The sequence below is a fragment of the Schistosoma haematobium genome, chromosome 2, assembly GCF_000699445.3.
Source record: "Schistosoma haematobium chromosome 2, whole genome shotgun sequence".
NCBI classification, from domain to species: domain Eukaryota; kingdom Metazoa; phylum Platyhelminthes; class Trematoda; order Strigeidida; family Schistosomatidae; genus Schistosoma; species Schistosoma haematobium.
In genome coordinates, this window is record NC_067197.1 from 26,105,017 (window position 1) to 26,128,852 (window position 23,836).

The window sequence follows — 23,836 nt, forward strand, 5'->3', positions numbered from 1 at the left end:
CCTTCAGCTAGATGTGTCCATCAAAACTAATGAGGTTAGCATCAAGAGTCAAAGGCCCATAGAACTATTTATTTTTTGGATTTATTTACCGCTTGAAATTCACAAAGAAACATGACAGTATTTGAAGACTTGAAATGGGATCTCATACTTACCAACTAATATTTACTTTATTTACGAGCATTTTATTCGCTCAGTTTCCTACATGAAAGCATCGTTCTTGTTGTTGTGTTACACGAAATGTAATAAACCAGAGTTTATTATTTCGTACAGTACTACCATTTCAACCATTTTAGTCAATCCATTTACATCATTTGACCTTGAACAGGTTGTTGATTTCAAAAGTATGGATGTGTGGATGGTAATTTTCGCTGAAGAGGAACAATGGACTTAAAGTGATATTGGATTCAAATGTTATATTATCTGTGCAAGCACTAAAGTCTTTCTAGAGACCTGCTGATTTCACACCGCGGTGTGCAGTGTGAAGATAAGAGGCATTTTCATTATTCGTGTGAGAAAATCATTGTGTAGTCCTTAAACTTGAATTGATTGATGTAGGATTTACGTTTGGTATGGTTATTCGTCTCAGTATGTTATTTTAGACGAGGCGTTGTGTAGTATCTGGAAGTTTCGACATTATTGCTTGCACTAGTTCAAGTTGAAACAAAATTAGACGATTCGGCGTATATTTACGCAAAAAGTAGACAATTCTGCGACATTTGAAACACCGACAAAAAGGCGAAAAATCCTCATCATTTCCCCTGGACAGGCGAAAACGCAGATATTTTGGCGCGTTTCCCCATTATTTTCCGATGCATTTTCCCCTTTTTGGTTGATTGGGCTCCCAGACTGAAAAACAAATTGAGTTGAAATACTTTAATAAGTTGTAACAAATTCAGTACTTATACTACCGGACAATAATACTGGTACCCATCATAGCCCTTAGTTCTCTCATGGTGTCGAGTCGCGTTTACGCCTCGTCTTCAGTCTTCAGTAATAATGATAGTAGGTTGGTGAACCTGTATTAATCCTGACACATTGCTTTCCAGTGAAGGTCCAGCTTCTCCTTGAAAGTATTCACTGATGGGACTGATACCACTTGTTCGGGTAAGGCGTTCCAATGATTGACTACTCGATGAGAAAAACGGGACCCCACTTTAAGTTTATTAGATCGTGGTTTATGAACCTTCTTGCTATGACCTCGGAGATTATTAGTGCTGGGGGAGCAAAAAGATAAGACATATTAACACCGAAATCACAATTAAAGATACGAAATGCCAGTATAAGGTCACCTCGTGTCCTACGATACGACAGGGGGAAAAGATTTAGGCGTTTTAAACGCTCATCGTAAGGGAGTCTAGAAAGACCCTTCACTAATTTCGTTCCCACACGCTGGACACGCTCAAGGGAGTTAGTATCCTTTACCAGACACGGGCTAGCTGCTTGGATACAGTACTCTAAATGTGGTCTTACATATATGGGATATAAAATTCGAAACGTTTCCTCGTCAAAAGATTTGAACGCTCGGCGAAGTGACCATAACGCACGAAAACCTTTGACAGAGGCTGCTTTGCAATGCGGTGTATAAGCAAAGCATTTAACTATTGAGGGACAACCCCATAATATTTATATGAATTTCTTATTTTACTAATAATCATTTTTGACTTGGTAACGCACTGAACTGCAATGAAACTCATCATACTTATCGGTATAATTATTCGTCTGAGTAAACATCCCTTTTTGTATTTCAGAATAGTCGGATACAAGGCTTTACCAATCAGCTTGCGTGAATGAAAGAAAAAGGACCTTGTGAAGAACAGAAGGCGGATTTACTATTCTGTTTACTACGTAGCTCTTGTTGTCAAGACGTATGTCCTGTTAAAGTCATAGCATGTTTTAGAAAAAACTCACTCCCCGAGAGTGTTTAGAACGCGACAACTTTCCTCGTGAGTGTGCATCACTCAGGCACGCTTTTTACCGTTGCTGTCTTCAACCAGTATGTTTGTGCACTGTATTTTATCTTGTTTTAGGTAGATAAAAAGATTAGGTTGTCTGGTCTTAAATATAGTACTTCCAAGTAGGACTTTCGGGTGTCAGATATTTGCTTATTTTATGAGTACCATTTGTTGATCCTAAGAAATGGCCGTTGTATTCGTTACTGTTGGCACGACTTCATTTGATGGGCTGATTAATGAGGTCAATAAAGTCGAATTCCATGAAGGTCTTTCAAGATTGGGATATAAAGATCTGATCATACAATATGGAAGTGGATCTATCACACCCCGTATTCCGGAAGACATTTGTGCCGAAAATACTGAACATTTGTCTACAACTCCCTTCTTACGCATGAAATCCTTTCGATACAAAGATTCCCTTGTTGATGAGTTTAAAAGTGCATCATTAGTTATTAGTCATGGCGGTGCAGGCACTTGTATCCAGGCTCTTACTCCATTTGGAAGTCGCCGACTAATCGTCGTTGTAAATGAAACGTTGATGGATAATCATCAGGAGGAACTTGCACTTGCTCTCTTGCAAGGAAAACATGCTCTCGTTTGTACTCCTGCATCACTTAACCATTTGATATGGACAGGTGATGAGTCCACTTATTCTTCTCAGTTTTTATGCAATAAGGTAAGTCTTTGAATGTCCACCCAGAAATTTTTTCATCATAATTTTGTTTCCTGGTGTTTAGGATATGCCGTTGGCTGAAATTAAGAGGTTATTGGGTCCTGAAATTCCACCAGAGCAAGCTGGCTTTGTTGGGTTTACTCGTGGTTCTCCAGAAAAACTGTTGCCATACATTGAAGAACGCTTATCGACTTTTTCCTGATATTTGATCGTTTAGACTCTATTTTTCTATATTATTCTAGTACCCTCTTATATTTTGTTCCCTTTAGTTTTTATGCCAACGTATAGACTATCTATATTTTATGTGTCATTAGATTTCAGTTTCGATACCCTCTCCATGTAAATTCAAGCTGCTTCAAAGTTCAAATTCTTTGCTTATTATTGGATAGAAACGTAATGATTATGAAATACATAACTAACTAATCAGTGACTTGGGCTTCTTTTAGCGTATGGTTTAGTTGGGGCAAGATAGTCTCGTATTTAACGACCATGCAATGTTGCGCGTAAGACCTGGCACGTGTGTATTGGTTTTTGGTGAAGTTTTGTTCTCTGAGTTGTATGGCTTGGTCGCGGAGCTTTCGTCGTTCTTCTGAATGACATTGTCAGCATAGACTTCGAGTAGAAGTGAAGTGTTCGATTTTCTCCACATATGACTCCCAGTTTGTCCCGTAGATCTCGATCTTGATTGATTATTGTCGACTTTTAGCCTTTCATTGTTTGCTTCCTTGTTTTGATTGTATCTCCGATTGATTTGATTCTTGGTCCTATATTTGTCCATAATTATGGAAAAAATAAGGATTAGGGGACTTCATAAAAATTATGTTATACAGCTATTTAGGACGATTTGCTGACCAATATCAAACAGACCACATACTATCTGTAAGGGACACAGTGAGTGAGGAACTTCTGTTCTGCCTATTGTGCATTCATCTGATCAAGGTTACTGCTTACATTTTCCTGTTCGTTTCATTTCGAATACATGCATAGTAAGCCTAATTATTTGGGCTCTGGAAATAAATTTGTCTTAATCTTCTTTCTATATGTAGAACACCAACCAAACGTTTACAGGCGTCTATTATAACTGTTGAATTACGAAATAAAGAAAACTGGTGCACCGTTGGTGTGTATCTACTTTGATTGTGTATTAAGAGTTTAGTCATAGTTTTTCGACATTTAAGCATTCTGACTCGGTGGAAAGAGTTTGATTTGTCGGTGGCTGGTGTTCAGTTTGTACAGATTTATGGTTTAAAAAGGTGTTGACTACGAATGATTTATTCAGAAACGTGTTATAAGTCACTACATTTAAATCAGATACCAAATACATTTCAATTTAGTATCATAAAAAGCATCAAAGATAAATTCTAGTACATCACTTGAGAAACGTCGGTGATATGAGAAATATAGAATCGTATAGAAGTGAAAACTGTCTGAACAACAATACCCGAGAATTTTGTTGAGGTTTATCGTGCTGAAAAATTCCCATTATATTAAAACAATTATATGAATGAAAAACATTTTCAATAATTTCTCATCAGATTCTACAATTATATATCCAAATTAACAATCCATAAAGTTGGCCAGGTTTAAGGCGGAGTGCATCATTCAAAATTGTAACATGTGAATCAAGGATGGTTTGTCAGATAAAATAAAATCGTTAATGTTTGTTATTCTATATATTAATTTCTGATTTGTAATTACACTATTCTCTCACCTCATGCTGACCATATTTATTCTGATCTTTTATCACATAGTTTCATTTAACGTGCACGTTTATTCAAGTTAATACTTCATATTAGTCACCCAAACACTAACGATTTTATTTTATATGACGAACAATCCTTAGTTCACATATTACAATTTTAAATGATGTACTCTGCTTTAAACCTGACCAATTTTATATTTATCTTACTGTCCATGCAGAAGACAAAGAATGGAAACGGGATCAACCAGGCTTAGATTTTGACTTATTTACAGTGACATTTAGGGCCTTAGTCCTACATACTGTAAGCCAACAGGTAATAAGCTATCACACCATTCAGTTTGTGTTCTAGTCTAATTATGAGATAACTACTAACAACAATCCCACATCTCTGAGTTTCGGTAACAGGTACAGACCATTTGCTTATATCAATCGGTTCAGCATGTCGAGTCTGCTAATCACTGAAGCACTTATGCATCACAACAATCCAATAAGTCAGGATGACCAGTAGTTTCATACACATCCTTGTTATCGGTAGGCAATGTAGTTTCTTCGGAGCCTAGACTTGATGAGAAAGGACACTTAGGACCGATCCAAAAACGGTTAAAGTTCAATGAAGTTCAGACTAACAAGTCCTTGATCCACTTAATATACACAACATTTATGAAACCAAATGTAAGTTACTTAGGATGTTTAAAATAATGTAGGTCTGGATTCAAACTGTTCATATAAATCCTGGTTCAAAATGTAAGATAAGCAAGAGACAACCCATTCCTTAGTAAACCTAGTCTGGGAAACTGAATCCTAATCACAAAGTTTTAAAATTAGTCTTATCACAACGCCGATTATCCATAGTTTGCGTCCTCTTTAGGGTATAGTTATGCGTCGCCTAGATTTACATTTATCGCACAAGCCAGGGCCGTTTATCTCTTATATTTCGTCATCTACTTATGTGTTAAATATATTTCATGTTTTATACAAGTTGAAGGTAAGAGTTCTTTTTCTCCTGGTGATCGACTGGATCATGAAGACATCAACATCTGAAGGGAAGCAGGGGATGTAGTGGACAAACAGGATGCAGTTAGACGATCTAGACTTCGCAGATGATCTGTCCCTTCTATCCCAAACGCAACAACAAATGCAGAAGAAGACGAATAGTGTAACAGTAGCCTCAGCAGCAGTAGGTCTCAATATACACAAAGGGAAAAGCAAGGTTCTCCGATACAACACAGCATGCACCAATCCAATCAAAATTGACGGAGACGATTTGGAAGATGTAAAATCCTTTACATATTTGGGCAGCATCATTGATGAACAGGGTGGATCTGATGCAGATGTGAAGGCGCGGATCGGCAAAACAAGAGCATCATATCTACAACTGAAGAACATCTGGAACTCAAAACAACTGTCAACCAACACCAAAGTCACAATTTTCAATACAAATGTCAGGACAGTTCTACTGTATGGGGCAGAAACCTGGAGAACAACGAAAGCCATCATCCAGAAAATACAGGTGTTTATTAACAGTTGTCTACGCAAAATACTTCGGATCCGTTGGCCGGACACTATTAGCAACAACGTACTGTGGGAGAGAGCAAACCAGATCACAGAGGAGGAATAAATTAGGAAGAAGCGCTGGAAGTGGATAGGACACATATTGAGGAAAGCACCCAAGTGTGTCACAATGCAAACCCTCATATGGAATCCTCAAGGCCATTGGGGGTGAAGAGGAAGACCAAAGAACACATTATGCCGGGAAATGGAGATAGACATGAGAAAAATGAACAAGAATTGGATGGAACTAGAAAAGAAGGCCCAGGACAGAGTGGGTTGGAGAATGCTGATCGGCGGCCAATGTTCCATTAGGAGTAACAGGCGTAAGTAAGTAAGTAAGAAGGTAAGAGTGTCATGAAACGCGTTGACACAACGACGTAATTTCGATTAGTTTTTCGCAAATACTATTTAGTCATCTTTTAGTCACATAATTAACTAAATGATAATATTCTTCACTGTTTGTATGCTGAAAGATTGAATTTATCATCTAGAACCCTATCCAAGGCTAGTTATAGTTTCATATCTTCCTATACGACAATTGAAATGACTAAAAAAACTAAGGTTTAAAAAATAATTTATTTGAATAGAAAATTGGTAGGTTGTACATTAAATAATTGTTTCAAATGTAATTTATTTGCATTCTTATCCATTTTTGTGGTTATGAAAATCTCACTGAATAGTACAAACTCTAGCATGAATTGTACTTTTTCTTGATTTTAATTTATCTAAACGTAGAGCACGACGTTGATTGCCTAGTAAAACAAATCCACAATTCGAATATATATGATAAATTGAAACAGGTAAATAGTATCAAGGAATTATTCTCTAACTACTGTTAATATAGTTACACCCTAGTCAAATTATATATCCGAAAATAAGGGCTAGTATGTTCAATTTTTATATCACTTTTTTATCAGGGACAAAACTTAATTGGGCGTTTACCATTCTGGAAATAATCTCATTTTCGGCAATATATATTGCACTGTATTACTTTGTTTAGTTCAAATAATCAGTTATAAGACGTAACTGAGATTTCTGTGGACGTCATTCATATAATAAAACTAAGAGTTTTGCATTCAATATTAGGTTATTATCATGAAATTCGTCAGTAAAATATTTTTAATATTTATTACTGTATTTCTCACAGACTTTTCAACTAAGGTAAAGATATGAGTTGTGATACAAGTGGCTAACTACTGAGATATACGAGTAGTATGAATTTAATTTCCTTATTTTCTCGTTTATTATCGAGTTTATTGTTGTACATTTTATTATTCCTTAGTCTCTATCGTCCTTGTCTTGATCACTGATAATGCAGGATGTTACTGAGACTAAAGAAAGATATATATAGTTGTTCACTGAAGCACCAATTCTATTTCTTATCCGTAGTAATGTGACTCATCTACCAAATACATGTTTTGGTTCTAGGCTTCAAGTCATACTGAATTTGTGAGCGTTAATGAGAGCCAGTTGTATTTGTAGTGGCATACAAGCTTGTAACTTTGTGGTTGAAACATGAACTTTGTAACCATCAAACCACTACGCGATATTATTTTTAGTATACGGGCGCTGTGTTCGACAATTGGTTCCAGTTGGCAGTTATTCGTCACAACAGAAAGAAATTCGGCGAAAAAATTAGTGCAAGCTAAAAAACAAGTGTCTAAGATTCGGAAAATGGTAAGAGTATGGAAAAAATCTGCACATTTTGTCTAGATTTGAAGTAATATGATCGTATCACTTCGAAAGAAGTGGAAAAGGGATTGATATCCATTTTCATGAAGTCCAAAAGAGACAGTTAACCATGTTTAACAGTCAGCCAAGTTTAGGCGTTGTTTGAAACTGAAATTAGCAGTTTTACTTACAGATAATCTCTCTTTCACGAATGTCAAACAATAGTGCGAGCATATATGCTTTGATGGCAAAAGATTGATTTTAAATGCATCGTAAAGTCACTTGCATCTACTAAAATTCAACTTATCCAGTAGCATGGTAAGAGTTCCGAGTGTGACTTGGCGGCCTGCTTGAATATCTGGGCTACCTGTTCCTCCGATCTAGATATTTCATCAAGTTATCTGTTTTGCTGTTCGTTTTAGCACATCATTATGTCTATTGTGTGCACAATCTATTCAAGCGCGTTTATGAAAAGTTTACAACCTTTCGCTATACGGGATACAAAAAGGTACAATCAGCGACATCATGGTGGCTGGCAATATGCATTGAAACGAATGAACATTAATCAAATGTGGATTACCGGACTCCTAACATCTAAATGGTCATCATTCAGAATTTATCGTCACAATCGATCAATGTATAAGAAAAGGAAACTTGTTGAAATACTTTATGCTGAGAATTCTATGTTGTACCAAAAATATTATGTTGAATAAAGCTTTTAATAATAAATAATAAATAAATAATAATAACAACAATAGGTTAGTCAGTGGATTGGGTCCATAGGATTCATTGTCACATACAAAATTTGATTTTATACTTAAATTTATTTAAGCTTTCTTCAACATACCTGCTATGTATATCTCTCTATTAAATGCACCAGCTGCTAACGCAATGCTGTGAAAAAAAGTTTATCGGTTAATGATTCTGTTAGAGTAACAACCAAGAATAATTTATAAAAAACTTGCTAACATTTGATCAAAAATCAGGAATGATATGTATTATATACACTGCTTATAGTTTAAAACGAATCGGATTATGTTGTGAGTATATGTTTATTAGGGAAGTGTCTCTTTGTACTTTCCGTTTCTCGTAAACTAAGTGAGGGATTTGTGGCCTTCAATTTTAGGTTCAATCACCCATCATAACAATGCGGTTTAATTATTGTTTCATTCAGTACAATACAATCGTCCGTCCGATAATTGATAGTGAATTGTCATTGTTGGAGATTGTCGGCTGTGAGTAGTTATCGCGTGGTCAAATAATATCCTATAATCATTGGGTCGTAAATATTCTTTTGATGTATTCCGCATTTCATAGGCTGAATATCAAGCTAATTATTAAATTTGTATCAGTCTATCAAGAAGTAAAGATATACTGAACAAAAACAAGTCAGGCACTGGCAATACGTTTACGATACAAAGAGGAAGGCTGGTCTTTTGAAACACAAATATTACTGTCCATAAAAAAGCAATATACAATGACGGAAAAGCAAAGGCTATTTCGAGAACTACCGATTTCGGTTATATGGCAAGCGTCTGTAGTATAAAACGAACAATTTAAATTGTGTGTATATTTTCCGCGTGTATTTTTAACAACGGAGTGCCAGGTCGAAAATCAGCTCTTAGATCTCCAGAAACCTAGTCTTTGATTACATACACAGTTTTACTACTAAAATTAACTCCATAAACTAATATTAGCTATTTTTTTCTGTTAGCCTTACTTATCTAGTTGGTTTCTGTCTTTTAAGTTACTTTAGTGAAAACGCCACATCTCATAGCCGGAGTTCCCGAACGATAGGAGTTTCCAGTTTTGTACAGCTAAGTCAACCATGGCTAAAGTTAAGTTGTCTATAGTTTTTATTGATAAATCCATCACTAAAAATGGATAATACTGAGACGTACTTTGAAAACATGTCTTAAAATTATATGAATCATTTAAGTTTCGAGTGAAGATGATTGATCAGATATTTTCCTCTAGCGCCGTATAATTTCAAGTAGATTGTTAAGTATTGTCTTCTAGTTAAGGAGAAGATATTACTTTGTGTATTGGAACTGTGAATGACGTAGATGGTAAGTGAGAGATTAATGTACTGATATTCAACTACATGTCTGCATATATATAGCCTATCACAGTACACTTCATTATATTTATTCAGAATTTTCTCTCTGATCAGAACTTTATTGGAATTTTCTATGTTTATTCGAAAGTCATGAATTTAACGTCTTTGTACATTTATGCTTATTGATACCGATACGAACTGTAAAATCAAACTTTAATAGCTCAGGTAAAAGTTGATACATAGGTTGTTATCTAGTTACAACTTTTTCCTCAAAAACTTACTTATCAGATCCAGGTCTTAAAACTAAACTGAATAGTGCGAACACAGGTCTATGATCCGATGAACGGATTGTATTAATACTGTTGTAATCTAAGCAGATCAAATTGTCTTTCTTTTTTGACATGAACAATATTCTGTCCTATATGTTGAATAAACACAAGAGAAAATGTAAGAAGACGTAATGACCGGAAATAAACAAGAAAAATGTACAGCGAAATAATTTTGTCAAACATTTATAATGAATAAACAGTGAGTTTATTATCATATATATAGTGAGGTTTTTAGATCAGCAAAGTATTATCAAATTATAGTAAAGTTTAAAAATGCTACGATAATAAATTTACGTATACTTTTCGTCATGATCTGAATTAAACGGAAGAATCACTGAAAATTGATTAATACTAATACTATTATTTCATTATCGTAGTTCTAAACTATTCAGTCTTACTTAGTCATATTGAATCGAATAAAAACTTGGAGTGATGTACATTTACAACCACACTTAACTTGCCCGATCAAGTTCTTTTCCTCTCTGATGTCAGTGACATAACTTTAAATCTAAATGTGCAATTTATTTCGAAACAACGAACAGCATGAGATGGTAAATGCTTTCTGATTTGCCATACTGTAACTGCTTGATTAATACTAATTATTTAAGTTGCTTAGGAAATATTTTAGCACTAGTGAACAATTTCTCCCATTAATCCACCATGCAAACGGGCGTAATTTATATAAATATTGAGGGTAACCAGACAAAGATATGGGCTTAAGCTGTGACATTTTTGACCTTTACTCTAAGCTGCGAAATGAGATATGAACTTAATTCTTGTTGTTAAGGCAACCATAGTCCGTGGTTGGTGGGAATGGACGACTGAAATAATCTCACAAACACAGGTGAACTTAGCCTATGTATTCGTTTCAGTCATGAACCTGGCAATCCACATTGTTAATCGCCAGACTTTTAGATTCGTGAACTAAGGTTCTCGTGTTTAGTGTTTTACTATTGTGGTGAAAGCTACTTAGAAGATTGCTTATAACCAGTATGTATCGGGACGTCGCTCGGAAGTTGCTATCGTCGACGGCCGAAGATAAGAGCTCCAGGAGGTATAAAAGCACGGAATATGCAGAATACTTCGGAGAACAGAAGTGTAAGAAAACAGTCTAGAAGTGACTTGGATTGCAGAACATATAAGATGCAAATGAATGTTCAAAGACGAAGTGTAAATATTGCATAAACATCCTGTAATTTACCTAAATAAACATTCCTCTCCTCAGTGGCTTGTGGTCACACTATGATTGTTATTATTATTTTCACCACTTTTTATATTGCTTGTTTCCTTCAGTAGTCCTGATTTTAAGTATGGTAAACTCGATATTTGATTTTAAATAAAATTATTACTGATTTATTCAGCCCGAATGTAACGATAATGAAAAGAAATCGCCATTACTTACTGTATATGATGGAACGCGTTGTTTTTCTGATGAATCGTAAGCATCTGAATTGAGATCAAATTTGTAAGTTGGAGGGAAGCGAATACGGCCTTCGTCAAAATTCTGAAAGATGATACCTTTTAAGAAACAAAACACGTATTTGAAACTGAATTTTCATTTATCCTATAAACCAGGATAATTTACTGAAAATAAACATACTAGTGTTTTTTATAATCTTGAAGTCGTACGTCCATTTCTCTGGAAGATATAAGATAAGGTTTAGAATGAGATTATTATTATTACTATCACCTTGAGGTATATACACTTGTTAAGTTGGAATTTATTAATTTAGCTAACATTTGTGTTCAGACTAAAATTATACAGATCTGCTCTCAAGATTCAATTGGAATTTAGTTCCGTTAAAGATTCGTAGGGCTCAGTCTATCGTTTGATAATTTATTTAAATCAAGTGTAAACATCTTAACTGTCAGTAAGTTTTCTGTAGAATCTTTCAGTTTTATAATATTCAGATATTCCATTTGTATTATTTATATTGGTTGACCTATAGGTTTTTAAGATTAGTAGGAGTGTAGAATAAATCAATATGAAACAAAACAATTATTTGGATTGATTACCAAGAAGAACAGAAAATTTATCCATTCGAATTAGGGAAAAATTAGTTTTATTGATAAATACACAATATATGGGGAACTACTTAAGGTTAGCTTGTTAAAGAACAGTTTCTTGCTAATTGACAGTTACCAATAACGGTTCTACATGAGATTAAACCTGAAAAATACTTAGTATCTCTCAATCGTCAAGATATCATTTAGCGATTAGGTAAGAAATCAGTAATTCATAATTTTTAAGCAGTCAGTTGTCATCATCTAGTATCACTAGTGGTTATTTCTCTTCTATTCAGCTTGGCGAACTTTACAGGTTAAAGGCTGTCATAGCAACCTCAGGGAATAAATTAATAAACCCGTTTGGCTGCAAATTAATGGATCAGTCTTTAAAGATTTGTTCAGCTTTAAGAAGACCTTTAGTCGCGAAGTGACGTTAGATGGATTTCTGTCATTTCAAGTACTCTTCCATGTTACTGCGTTCAAAACACTATAAGTATATGATTACGGCTGTCAGGAGTGTTTCTCAAGTATTTTGGAATCGATGAAAACGTAACTGGTCTATTTTAAATTCGATAACTTATATTCCGTATACATTTCGAGTTGTGTAACGCTACAGCATATAACTGAATATGTGCTTCAAGATATAAATAAACAGATATATCAACAAAGCCCACATATTTGTTTATAAAGTTATGATATACGCATATTTTGTGGAATATAACGATGCATGCTACTCTAATCCTATTGAGGATTAATGAATAGGGTCATGTAACTAAGATACGTGATCCATAACTATGTCTTTTTCTTAAGAAGATCACATGCTTACTGTGTAGTAAGTGTTTTTGAAAATATTCAATGTTTACCTTGTGACTGTGCATTGAGTAATTCATCAACCGACAAAAGTTCTTCAAATGTTCTATGCTTATATTTTCCTTTAATTATGTTTTCGACAATATGTCTTGGTCGTTGTATTCGAAAATTTAAATCTCCTGCCCAGAAGACAACATCGAACCGATCCAATGGGTTGGATTCTATAAACGTTTTTAACAAAGAATTATTAGTGTTTAAAGTAAAAATGAAATATGTTTATTGGTATTTCAAAGTAATTCATAATATAAAAATTCAAGAGCATAGTTGTTTATTTCCCAGCTATCCTTAAACTATATTGTTGGGAGTTCTGATCACTTAGACCAATAACTTTGTTCTATTTTGTTAGGTCTATCAAATGCGGTTTCTAAACATTTTTATAAAGTGAATTATTTGATTTGACAACATCAAGTGTAACTTGTTTCGGAGTTATCGGTTAAGCTCTCTAAAAAGTGATCCATTCTAGCTCGACCTTGATCATCATGTGCTTTAGTTAAGTTATTTTAATATTTGGTGAAAATCAATAGCATATATTATTCTCGTCATTAAAACAATCATACACTGCTGGACTAAAAGAATATTTCTTTTATAAACGACATTATTTGTATAATGCTTATGCATTTATGAATATAGATATCAATTTCCCTATATGCTCTTCTTAAAATATTATTGACTATGAGATTCTAAATGCCTTTGTGGTTATTAATTGAGGAGTAAGTCTCTACTTCTTTGTATTTGCTTGTGTTTCAGTTTTCAAAATCTGATTTATGCGTTGTTTGTTTACTTGTATGTAGTTTTGTGTCATTTAAATGCGATCTCATTACTAACTGATGACATCTAGAGAACTAATAAGATTAATCAGATTATTTGCCCTGATGCTTACACTTCTCGGTTGGAAAAAATATTTGTGCATCACCTTGTTTTTCAAGGTTTGTCAAGCTGACATCAGTTTTTAAACAAAATTTCATGAAAATATACGGAGAACTAAAAGCTACCTTGCTTAATAACTCTGTCCGATAAGCTTCTCCTGAATATATTCAACCTTTGATCTGATCAGTAGGAAATTTTGACCTTTAAAAATAACGCAAAATTAAAATTGAGTCTTGAAAATTGATTCAGTGTGTCGAACTGATGAATTCAGCATCTTAGAAGATAAAAGACGTCATAACATTCAACTATGAGGAATGTAGTACATGGATGAGAACTTTCACGACATCATTAAGACAGATTCTACTGGTATTTTATAAAAATGTTTAAATGTTTAAAACAAATTTATCAGGAATTATTTTCTACGAATTGTAACACACCTTCGTATTTATATCCTTTGTTAAAACCAACTTTTGGTAGATTAATATTATTCACTACTTGTAAATAATCTTGAACTCTCCGTTCAAAATTTGTATGGTTAGCTAAAATCGAAATGAAATAAATGCCGGTTAATTGAAATTTTATTAAATCAAACTTCATAATTATGATGAAGTGTATAAACAATTACAAGATTTTTATTAATTAAGTTTGACTAGGCGGTGTTATGAAATGTTTCAGTTTTCATAGAGAATTAAGAACGACAAGAAATTCGTTATAGCACTATACTGGCGAACTTTGATCACAACTCAATCTGCGGTAAATGTTTGGTACTTTAACGGAACCGTTTAGCGCAAAATTCCCTATATTTTTACTGACGTTATTGAATTTCACCCTGATGTAAAATGAAGATTCATGACTGAAAGGCGTAAAAACATTATTTTAAAATACTTTCATCTTTTTTTTATTTCTGTGGTATTTTGAATTGTGCCGCCTAAAAATTATAATAGACGTCAAACTAAATCCAACACACAGCATTATACGATATAGTAAATAGAATGCAGTGATGAATTAACGTTGTATCTTAATTCACAGAGGCAAAACAAATCCATTTATGTCTTGTAGTGAAAACAGTGTTTTGTAGTGTTGTATTGAAATTAAACGTTCAATTTCGGTTTGTAGTCTTCAACTTGTATTACTGTTAGATAAATACGTCAAAAAAGTTCGACGCAGTGGAAGCATAAAGCAGGGATTTGTTGTATAGGGTACGTGGTACGAAGAATTCACTACTAAATATCCATGGCTGCTGATGTTCACCGTCGAACTGGTTGACTTCACATGTTTCAGCTGTGTACTAGAACTTCAAGCGATCTATTTTGTAGTGACTGACTGAGAATTTTACTAGAATTTGATGATCATTCTACGATAAAACAATCGTTTGATCAAATAACATACATGTAGTTACTTTATATATGACTTTTATTCACTTTTGAGTAAAATCTTTCACTAAAATTGGTAAACCCTCCTGAACACCTTTCTGTATTCTGATATCGGTTTCACCTCGTTAGTTTGGTTGTCACAAAAAAGCATCAGATAATTACTCAAAGTGTATACAATCAAGCATACAGAATGTAAACTGGTAACAAAGGTTCATCAGTTCAAGTTTCTATACCACATATGCACAGCGATATGAAAATATCAACACGAATGACAGAGTAGTAGTAGTAGTAGTAGTAGCCTTAACCACAAGACATACATTCCTGTTTTAGTATCCGATAATTTTTAATTGGGCATCTGCTACTCATTTCCAGTCAATAGAAACGGATAATATAATGATGGCAAATTATTTCTTCACTCATCAAAAATGTGTAAAATGGTGGGTTACCTGACTTTAAGTTATAGATTATGATGCAGTTGCACAAACAAGAACTAGTGAACCAATGTGTTCTCATCAACAAGTTACATACATCACTCATGCTTTTATCTCGGGTCATCATGAATGGCTCATTAATTAACATTCCAGAGCTAGCAAGGCAAGTGATAACTTAGTCACTTAGACCAAAAACCGACCCAAGTATAAGAAAACTCGTATTCAATGGATTCATCAGATAATATGTTAATAATTTTATCAGATTCTCAATCGCGGTTCTTGTGCTTATTGTTTTGTTCAACTAGGAACAGTAATTTAAATAACTTTCGCTCTACATATTTTCTCATCTATGCGTTGTTATATGACTTATCAAATAAAGTAAATGATACTGATGTCAAACAAGACAATCCCCACAATACTATATAGAGAAATTGTTATAACTGGTCCTCAGGATATGAAGTATATTTACTTCGTTAACTAGATATATGTAGATAAAGTTACTGAAATTTTACAAGTAATCATTTTTAATTCCTTAAAAATATTTGATGGTTTACCTTTAAAATGAGCTGAGAGGAATAAAATCGATGTACCAAAAAGTATAAAGCAAATAGCTACAGCTCCTTTAGTTCGTACGGCAGCTGAAGTTGTGACTCCAACTGACTGAGGCACTACAACATAAGATAAAAATCCATATAATTATATGGGTTTTGTTGAATATTTAGGGGTTTAAAAAATGTTTAAAACACAGTTACAAACTTCACGACAGCTTGAAAAAGGTTGTTGAGTGTTAAATATGTAATTTGTCATCATTGTGTTCATAAGTTTGCTTGTGAAAGCCTTATACATTAGATAAATACTAAAACTGAATATTGGAATCAATATAAAAAGGGTTTTCCCATTATTTTGGTTTTATGCAGCTTGAATGGGAATAAATATTAATAAAGACCATAGTAATTTCGGATAAGGATTATGTGCATTGTCTGTTTAGATGCGATTTATTTAATTTTTACACTGAAGGTTACTTTAAAAACGGCTGTACAACCGAACTGGATAGTTTGTTTTTAACAGTCTACCACATGAATAGCAATCTACCAATAGCAGTCAGACGCGAAGTCTTGAAAATATTAGAGCTGTTATCCATCAAGATTACTCGATTCGACTGATGTAAACATTATGTTGTCACCTATCTCTCCATAACTTACGCTTATTTAATTCGATTAATATTATCATTATTACTTTGAGTATATGCAAAATGTATTTGCAAAATAAACGATTTCTGGATGAAATAATAAAATTCAGGATCTCATTTAAATTATTCAAAAAAGAAGAATATTTGAGCGAACAATTGTTTTCAATAACTTCATCATCAGGCTCTACAGTTTTAAGTCCATAATTATAATAATTTACAAAGGCCAAAAGTAAGGCATGTATTAATGAATTTGACAATGTTATGTGTTAAAAATGGTGAACGTTTGCATCTGTTACGATATATATATATATACTTCAAAATTGTATTATTTGCAAATTAGAAAGGTCATTCAATAAAGGTCAAGATGATTTGGAGTAAAGTGTTCAGTCACAATAAGTAGAGAATAGTATTATAGCAAAAATGAAAATGCCGAAAATTTTTTTATGTGTGAATAAAATGCACAGTAGGAGACAAGTGATTGATCACTGGGTGGTAATCAATGTCATGCTTGTCTAGTCCTTATTAGTGCAGATCGAATACATAGTGCCGGCAGCGTCGAGTCACCTAGACTGGTGGCCACATTGCAACATGATCGATAGCATTCGATCTGCACTAATAAGGACTAGACAAGCATGACACTGATCACCACAAAGTGATCAGTCAATTGTGATTACATCTCAGTCCTACAGGAGGTTAGTCACGGCTCGGATAGCTCAGTGGTAACGTCTCTGATTGTGAAGCTGGGTGACACGAGATCGAATTCGCCAGGGAGCAACAGTTCCCTCAAGATTACAGGTACACCTTGCTGACGAGTGCCAAGTAGCACGAAACCCGGGTCCAGGGTTTCCTGTTGACTACCTCCAACCCCCATCTAAATTTCAATGCATAGTAGGAGAATTTAATCTTGTCAATTGAGATAATAATAATAATAAGATTGTTGTGTGAATATAATATGTAATAAGGAGGGTGTTATCAAGGTAATTAAGATCAACAAATTGGGAATGATGGATGTGAAGATTAAGATAGAGATAACCAAAAATAATGATAATAAGGAAAAAAATTAAATCAATAAAAATAGAGGAAGGGGGTAAGAGGTTTATAATATTCAGTCTAGGTATTTGGTGATCCAGTCGCAGGCCAAGGTAAACAAAGAGGCTGGATATATTTTTTCTGGATACATAAATTTGGTCTTCTGGAGTTGATCCAGATGGCTTCGGCTATGTAAAGCAGTCGTAATCTAGCTCCGTGAGGTAGATATTTTGGAACTTGATATAAAACAGAGAAAGCTTCCTCTATTTTGATATGATGTTCACTATCTACCAAGTGAGAAAGAATGGTGCTGTTAATTGATTGGGTAACTCATTTTCCCAACCAAGCTGGAAAATGTTCACGAATGCGCAAGGATAAAACCCTCTGAGTACGGCCTATGTAACTAGCTCCACAGGAGCACATGGAAGAGCCCATCTTCGGTAACCTATCCTTGACTAGTTGTGTGAGTACTGGTTTAGTTGAGAAAATGATGTGTAGCTTGACGGCGTGAAACGTCCTTTCGACAGATCTTTTGAGTCGACGTCTTAAAATATCACCCTCTATGTCCCCTTTAAAGTCTATTCTTAGATATAAGGTCTTTTTACTGACTGTGTCACAATTTCTCCTTTTTTAGTACTTTGTACGTGGTATTTTTTAACGAAATTATCAGGATAACCATTATTTCGTAATGTGTTCTTTAGTATATCTATTTCGTCATCCACACTGTCTTCAGAACATAATAACTTGATTCTGTGGTTGAGACATTTAACCAAATTTATTTTATATTGAAGAGGTGTGAAGCTTTGGAAATGGGTATACTGACCCGTCCATGTACTCTTTCTAAATACATTTCGCTTTATTGAACCGTCTGTCCTTCTAGAAAGTAGGACATCCAGAAAAGCTATACTATTGTCTTTCTCCTCTTCGCTGGTGAATTTGATGGCTGGGTGGACATTATTGAAAGAGTCCAACATCTCCTGTTTGTCGATATTTTCGTCTCATATGATTATTGTGTCATCTACGTATCGACAGTAATAATCAAGCTTACTTAGGACTTCTTTAAGCGGTCCATTTTCTAGTTTGGTCAGAAAAATATTAGCAAGGATCGGGCCTAGAGGTGATCCCATTGCCACCCCATCTACTTGTCTGAAAAATTCATTGTTAAACTTAAAGTAGATATTCATGGTGCATTTCAATAGAAGTTCTTTCATTTTACTTACTGGGATCGGTATCTCTATTTTCTTTTCTAGCAATTGTTCACATATGTAATCGATAGTTTCAGTCAGAGGGATGTTAGTGAACAAAGATTTTATGTCTAGTGATAACGTAGTTTTGCCATTTATATTCATATTTTTAATTGTATCAACAAATTCAAATTTAAACTTAAACTATGTCTAGGAAGTTACGTAAACCTTTTCTCGATTGCGATTGAGGGAATGATTCTTTAAAAGTTTATTCTATAACCAATAAAACCATGACTTTATATTCTTTTCTTCAACAGCCATATACGTTGAGTGAACTCCCTCCATATTTTAAATATTTCAGTAACTTAACTTGGATGTCAATGTTTATGTTCAGTTAGTTCTTACTCGTTAACAATGACTTTGTGACAAAACTGGATCCATAATCGCTATGAAAACCAGAGGCTTATTTCTAATTAAGATATAAAAGGTATGTAATTAATGATAAAAACTGATCCAATGTGACTCAGAAAGACATTATTCAAGTCATATTTTGATTAGTATTACGGAACATGCATTCCCAAACATAGTAATTTCTAAATGAAATCAGTTGATACAATTTAAAACATAAAAATCAAAGCCCATATAAAATAAAAATGACCAAATAGTCAAAACTAAATTTTAAAATCACCGTTACACATACCCGAAGTATACCATATAAGATCGCGATTTAGAAATATCACTAAAGCCAATGTCCCATGGGTCGCATATGTAAACAGAACATGTTTTATGCCAATAGCAGCTTGCAATCTCACAAGAAGTTCATTTCTTTAAGTAATCAAGCAAATTTATGATAAAATGTATTATAATGAACAAGAAGCATGAGATGAGGGACCAGTTGATGAATATTTTTTAACCTTTAACTGTAATGCAAAACATAGTGCCCTTTAGATCATTCATGGTGGATAAATTTCCTGTGACAATTTTATTGTAAACGCAGTTTCAACAAGCAGTCAAGTGTGTAGATAAAGCTGTTTACTCTTATTCATGTATCATTCCTTTAACTTGTTATTTTGCGAGGTAATATCTGCAGTAAGTTTCAAAGAATTTAAAAGCAAGCCCAGGCGATGTACTTGTTATTGATGCTTTCAAAAGAATATCACATGCTTAGTTTTCTGTCTAAAGAAAAAGAGGTGACATAAATAGTGTATAAACTACTCGGAGGTAACTCACCCATTCCTTCGCCTCACAATGTTTTTCACACAAAGTATAACCAAAGGCAGGGGATCAATTATGAATTTAGATTACTGTATCAATAAAAAATCGTGGCCACTTACAATTTATTCTTAAACTACTACCCCAAACATAACTTACAGGATGATCCTCTAAAATTTAAAAATAATTTTGAACTGAGGTTCATACTGCTTTTTTAAGAGCATATATTTAAAAATGGTAGTTTTTTAACTGAAGGGTCAATTCATGAACAAGATCTGTTTTTAAAAGGTGGCTAAAACTTTATAAGGATATTAAGAATGTTACAAGAACACCACTTCATCTCATACTAAATACAATACCAATAACAAAAAGACACGGCTAATTACCACCTTTTAAAGTAGCAGGCGATGCTAATTGGGCTTGAATGAAGAAAACAATGCTGTATTTACAAAAGCGAAACAAAATCATTGCTGGTACAATTGGGTTATTATTAAGGTACTATTTAATCCACCACTGAGATAGATAAAAAAGGAAATTTGGCGAGTGACTCCGAGACTAGACATTACAATATACAACAAATACCATATGAACAAGTATTCAGTTTTTTTAATATACAAAAACTCACTTGTCGGAAGAACATTCTTGTATACAAATGGCATAAATGCTTGCAGCTTCCTCGGAAGACCCACTGAAGAAAAGATCACTTAAATCTTCCGGATAAAACTTTTCTGTAAGCCTAGCGGAATATTTGAATTGTTACCTGAGACTTCATGGATAACATATTCCACGTAACAACTTGGATATCTATGTTACTACCTGGAATTATCTTGTTTAGTTCCCTTATTCCCAATAAAGAGCCAGCACCTCCAGCTATACTCCCGACTAAGTAGTTTCTAACAAACAGTAAATCTCTTCCGACCTCAGAAATCACACTTACTTAGTCACCAACTCACTTTTAGTTGCAGTGAATGATGAGGCAATCGACGATACACTTCCTGATGGCCGCAGGTTATATCCACAGGAAACAGTCGAACAAGTATCTGCCGAGGGAACATCTAGTTCAGTCCTGAGACTTGAAGACGGTTTCGAAGAAGATTCCTGTCTATCCATCGACTAAATACCCATGAAAAATATACGGATAAACAAATTGGAAGACTCCAGATAAATTCATACACCATTTATTTGTAATGACTAGTTGTTAATGCTTGATCCTCATCCTCTAGTATGTTGAGATTGAATTTGGAAGTAATTTGCCTGTAAAGGTAGTTTGGAGAGTAGCAATTGCAATGGACTTAGGAAACGTTCTTTAAGGAATACGAATGGTGTTATGAGTCTGAAAACTTGATTTACAATGTGCATTTGTTACAGCACCTTCCTGAAGAAGTTCGTGCAAATGGACCTTTAGATAGGTTTTCAGCCTTTCCATTCGAGTCTTACATGAGACAACTAAAAAACTCTGTGCGTAGTAGGTATGCTGTTGGAAAGCAAGCAGCTAGGCGTTATGTTGAGAAGACGTCCTTCTGTGATAGGCTTCAAGTTAGCTGTTTAACTAAAACTGCCCCAATAACCGCTAAGCAGGTCTCCGATAAACAAGTAATTATATCTAAGAATAGTAAAATAACTTCATTTAAGCCTGATAATGTTGTAGTAGTAAACGGACAGCCTGGTTTAGTCACTGATATAGGGGAAGTCCCCTGTACGATCAAGTGAAGTTTATCAGATTTGATAGGTTATATACAATGATGCAGAACATGTCGTCAGCTATTACTAACTTGAGTACAAATGTAAAGCGGCTACTAGCGAAGTTCAGTGAACACAAACATCCGTATCAATTCGATTGCGGACTATCAAGTCAGCAGTTCCCTTTGTCATCTGAAGAGGAACTGCAGATTTTGAACACTGGTTCGCAGCAGAAAGAAACCAGAGACAGATTTGTAAGTCAACAACATTAATTTTATAATTTGTTCGTATTACAGATGGCCATGGTAACGAGGTTAATGGATAATGATCCTAAAACCTCAATGCGATATGTTTTGTCGTACCTCATGACACCTGAGGTTGCCAGTAATTTTACGCTACTTGGCACTTCTTCAAAACGAGCACTTCAGAAATGCCGGTTTTACGGCTGCATACGAAGTAACCTATATCTATTATTTAAACTTCAGGTGCATTAACCAATAGCTTTTTGTCAACATCTGTCAATGAAAAAGACCTTGAGAAACTGTACGACATCGCGACGTCAGAGACTAATTGATAAAGAGTAATAAAAGGAAACAAGAACAGGTATGTGCTAGTTTAAAGTGATAACTTCCCTACTGCTCAGTAGTTACAGACCACAGTGTTAACGAACATAACCGTAAGTGAAGCTTCAAGTATCTGACTGTGCCAAAGCATGTCATTCAGATATCTTTGTAACTTCTTTCGTTCTTTACATTTCAGAATTCACAATATTATTTTTATTCTCAATAGCCGAGCAGGCGTGGCTAAAGAAAGTAATCCGTGAAATGTTTTTTATGTTCTACATATTTTCAATAAACGTTATTTTGAAAAATGAACTTACTTTCTTACATGGGAAACTATTTAAGTGTTGAGAAAGTGTGTTTGATTTTCAGTGAACTTGCGATTAAATACACATGCCTTATTAATAATACATCACCTGTTTCTTCCTTTTTAGATCTTTTCAAATAACAATGAATTGGCGATTATAGTGAAAATGCATAACGACTGATGCTCAAGCTTCTGCTATAATGTTGTATGATAATACGTCTTCCTTTTCAATAAATTTATTTAAACATATACCACTTATCCCGTGGATTGCAGTTTTAGTGTGGTTCTTTGTGGGGATAAAGGCGAACATAGAAGATTTTTGAGGTTATGACAAGAGTTGGAGGAAAAGTAGATGATTCGGCGACATTTGAGCAACAGAGCGACAAAAACGGGGAAGTCCGCATTATTTCCCCCGGACAGGCGAAAAAAGCAGAAATTTACAGCGTTTCCACTTTATCTTTCAACGCATTTTCCTATTAATATCCCCTTTGTTCGCCTTTATTTTCCCTTTGTTCGTTGATTGGGAAGTCTGAGAAAATACATGGAAGAGAACAAAAAATTGACGATAGAGTTGCTTCATAGCATTCACTTACACTTTAAAAGAAGGTAAGTAATGGTAATGGTTATTGACTAAAGCATTAACTTCTGACAGTTTGATGGTCAAAGATATATGTGGGAAGCGTAAGTAGTTCGTACAGTGCACGTTTTCTTGTAGCCTAGACTTCGAAAATTCGAAAGGGAGAAACAAAATGTGATGTTAATGATAACATTTTGTATCTAATTGATTTCTAAATGTGAATAAACCTTCCAAGTCTATAGCTTTGTTAGTGTTCGAAATTTGATGCTCACCACATTGGTTTTAATGGACTCGCATTAGCTGAAGGCTTTCAGTCACGCATCCGCACCAGGCCACGAGTGAGTGCGCCGTGCTCAACTTCTCCTGCAACAACTAGCCAGTTAATTTCAGTCACTTCTTGATATATTGACAGACTAACAAATACGTCTATGAACATCCCCACTTCTGACGTTTGATTTCACTGGATGGGCACCAGATCTTTTGTAGCGTATGACGTGGTTATTCAATTAAGTGTCTGACACAATTCCCAGTGAATTACAACGATGTTTGAAAGGTCTAGCTTTCAAATTTAGTGAAAAATTGCAAAACGTTTGGTCCTCAAAATCTGTGTCTG

General features: G+C 34.4%; 2 protein-coding genes across 2 annotated transcripts; one reads left to right on the forward strand and one right to left on the reverse strand.

Moving 5' to 3' along the window:
• Positions 1–310: 310 nt before the first annotated feature.
• ALG13 (N-acetylglucosaminyldiphosphodolichol N-acetylglucosaminyltransferase catalytic subunit alg13) lies at positions 311–3,540 on the forward strand. The gene is made up of 4 exons (XM_051214738.1): positions 311–1,865; positions 1,898–1,993; positions 2,028–2,628; positions 2,690–3,540. The coding sequence occupies exons 3-4, from the start codon at positions 2,137–2,139 to the stop codon at positions 2,825–2,827; spliced, it is 630 nt and encodes a 209-aa protein (XP_051067925.1). The 5' UTR covers positions 311–1,865; positions 1,898–1,993; positions 2,028–2,136; the 3' UTR covers positions 2,828–3,540.
• A 2,534-nt stretch (positions 3,541–6,074) lies between these two features.
• Positions 6,075–23,366, reverse strand: INPP5E (inositol polyphosphate 5-phosphatase). The gene is made up of 12 exons (XM_035730816.2): positions 23,240–23,366; positions 21,037–21,353; positions 20,860–20,992; positions 20,725–20,822; positions 19,588–19,712; positions 16,040–16,153; positions 14,119–14,220; positions 12,808–12,975; positions 11,340–11,455; positions 9,890–10,026; positions 8,397–8,443; positions 6,075–6,630 (listed from the first exon to the last, which is right to left on the reverse strand). Exons 2-12 carry the CDS (start codon positions 21,207–21,209, stop codon positions 6,548–6,550), a joined length of 1,296 nt encoding a protein of 431 aa, XP_035585489.1. The 5' UTR covers positions 21,210–21,353; positions 23,240–23,366; the 3' UTR covers positions 6,075–6,547.
• Positions 23,367–23,836: the final 470 nt, after the last annotated feature.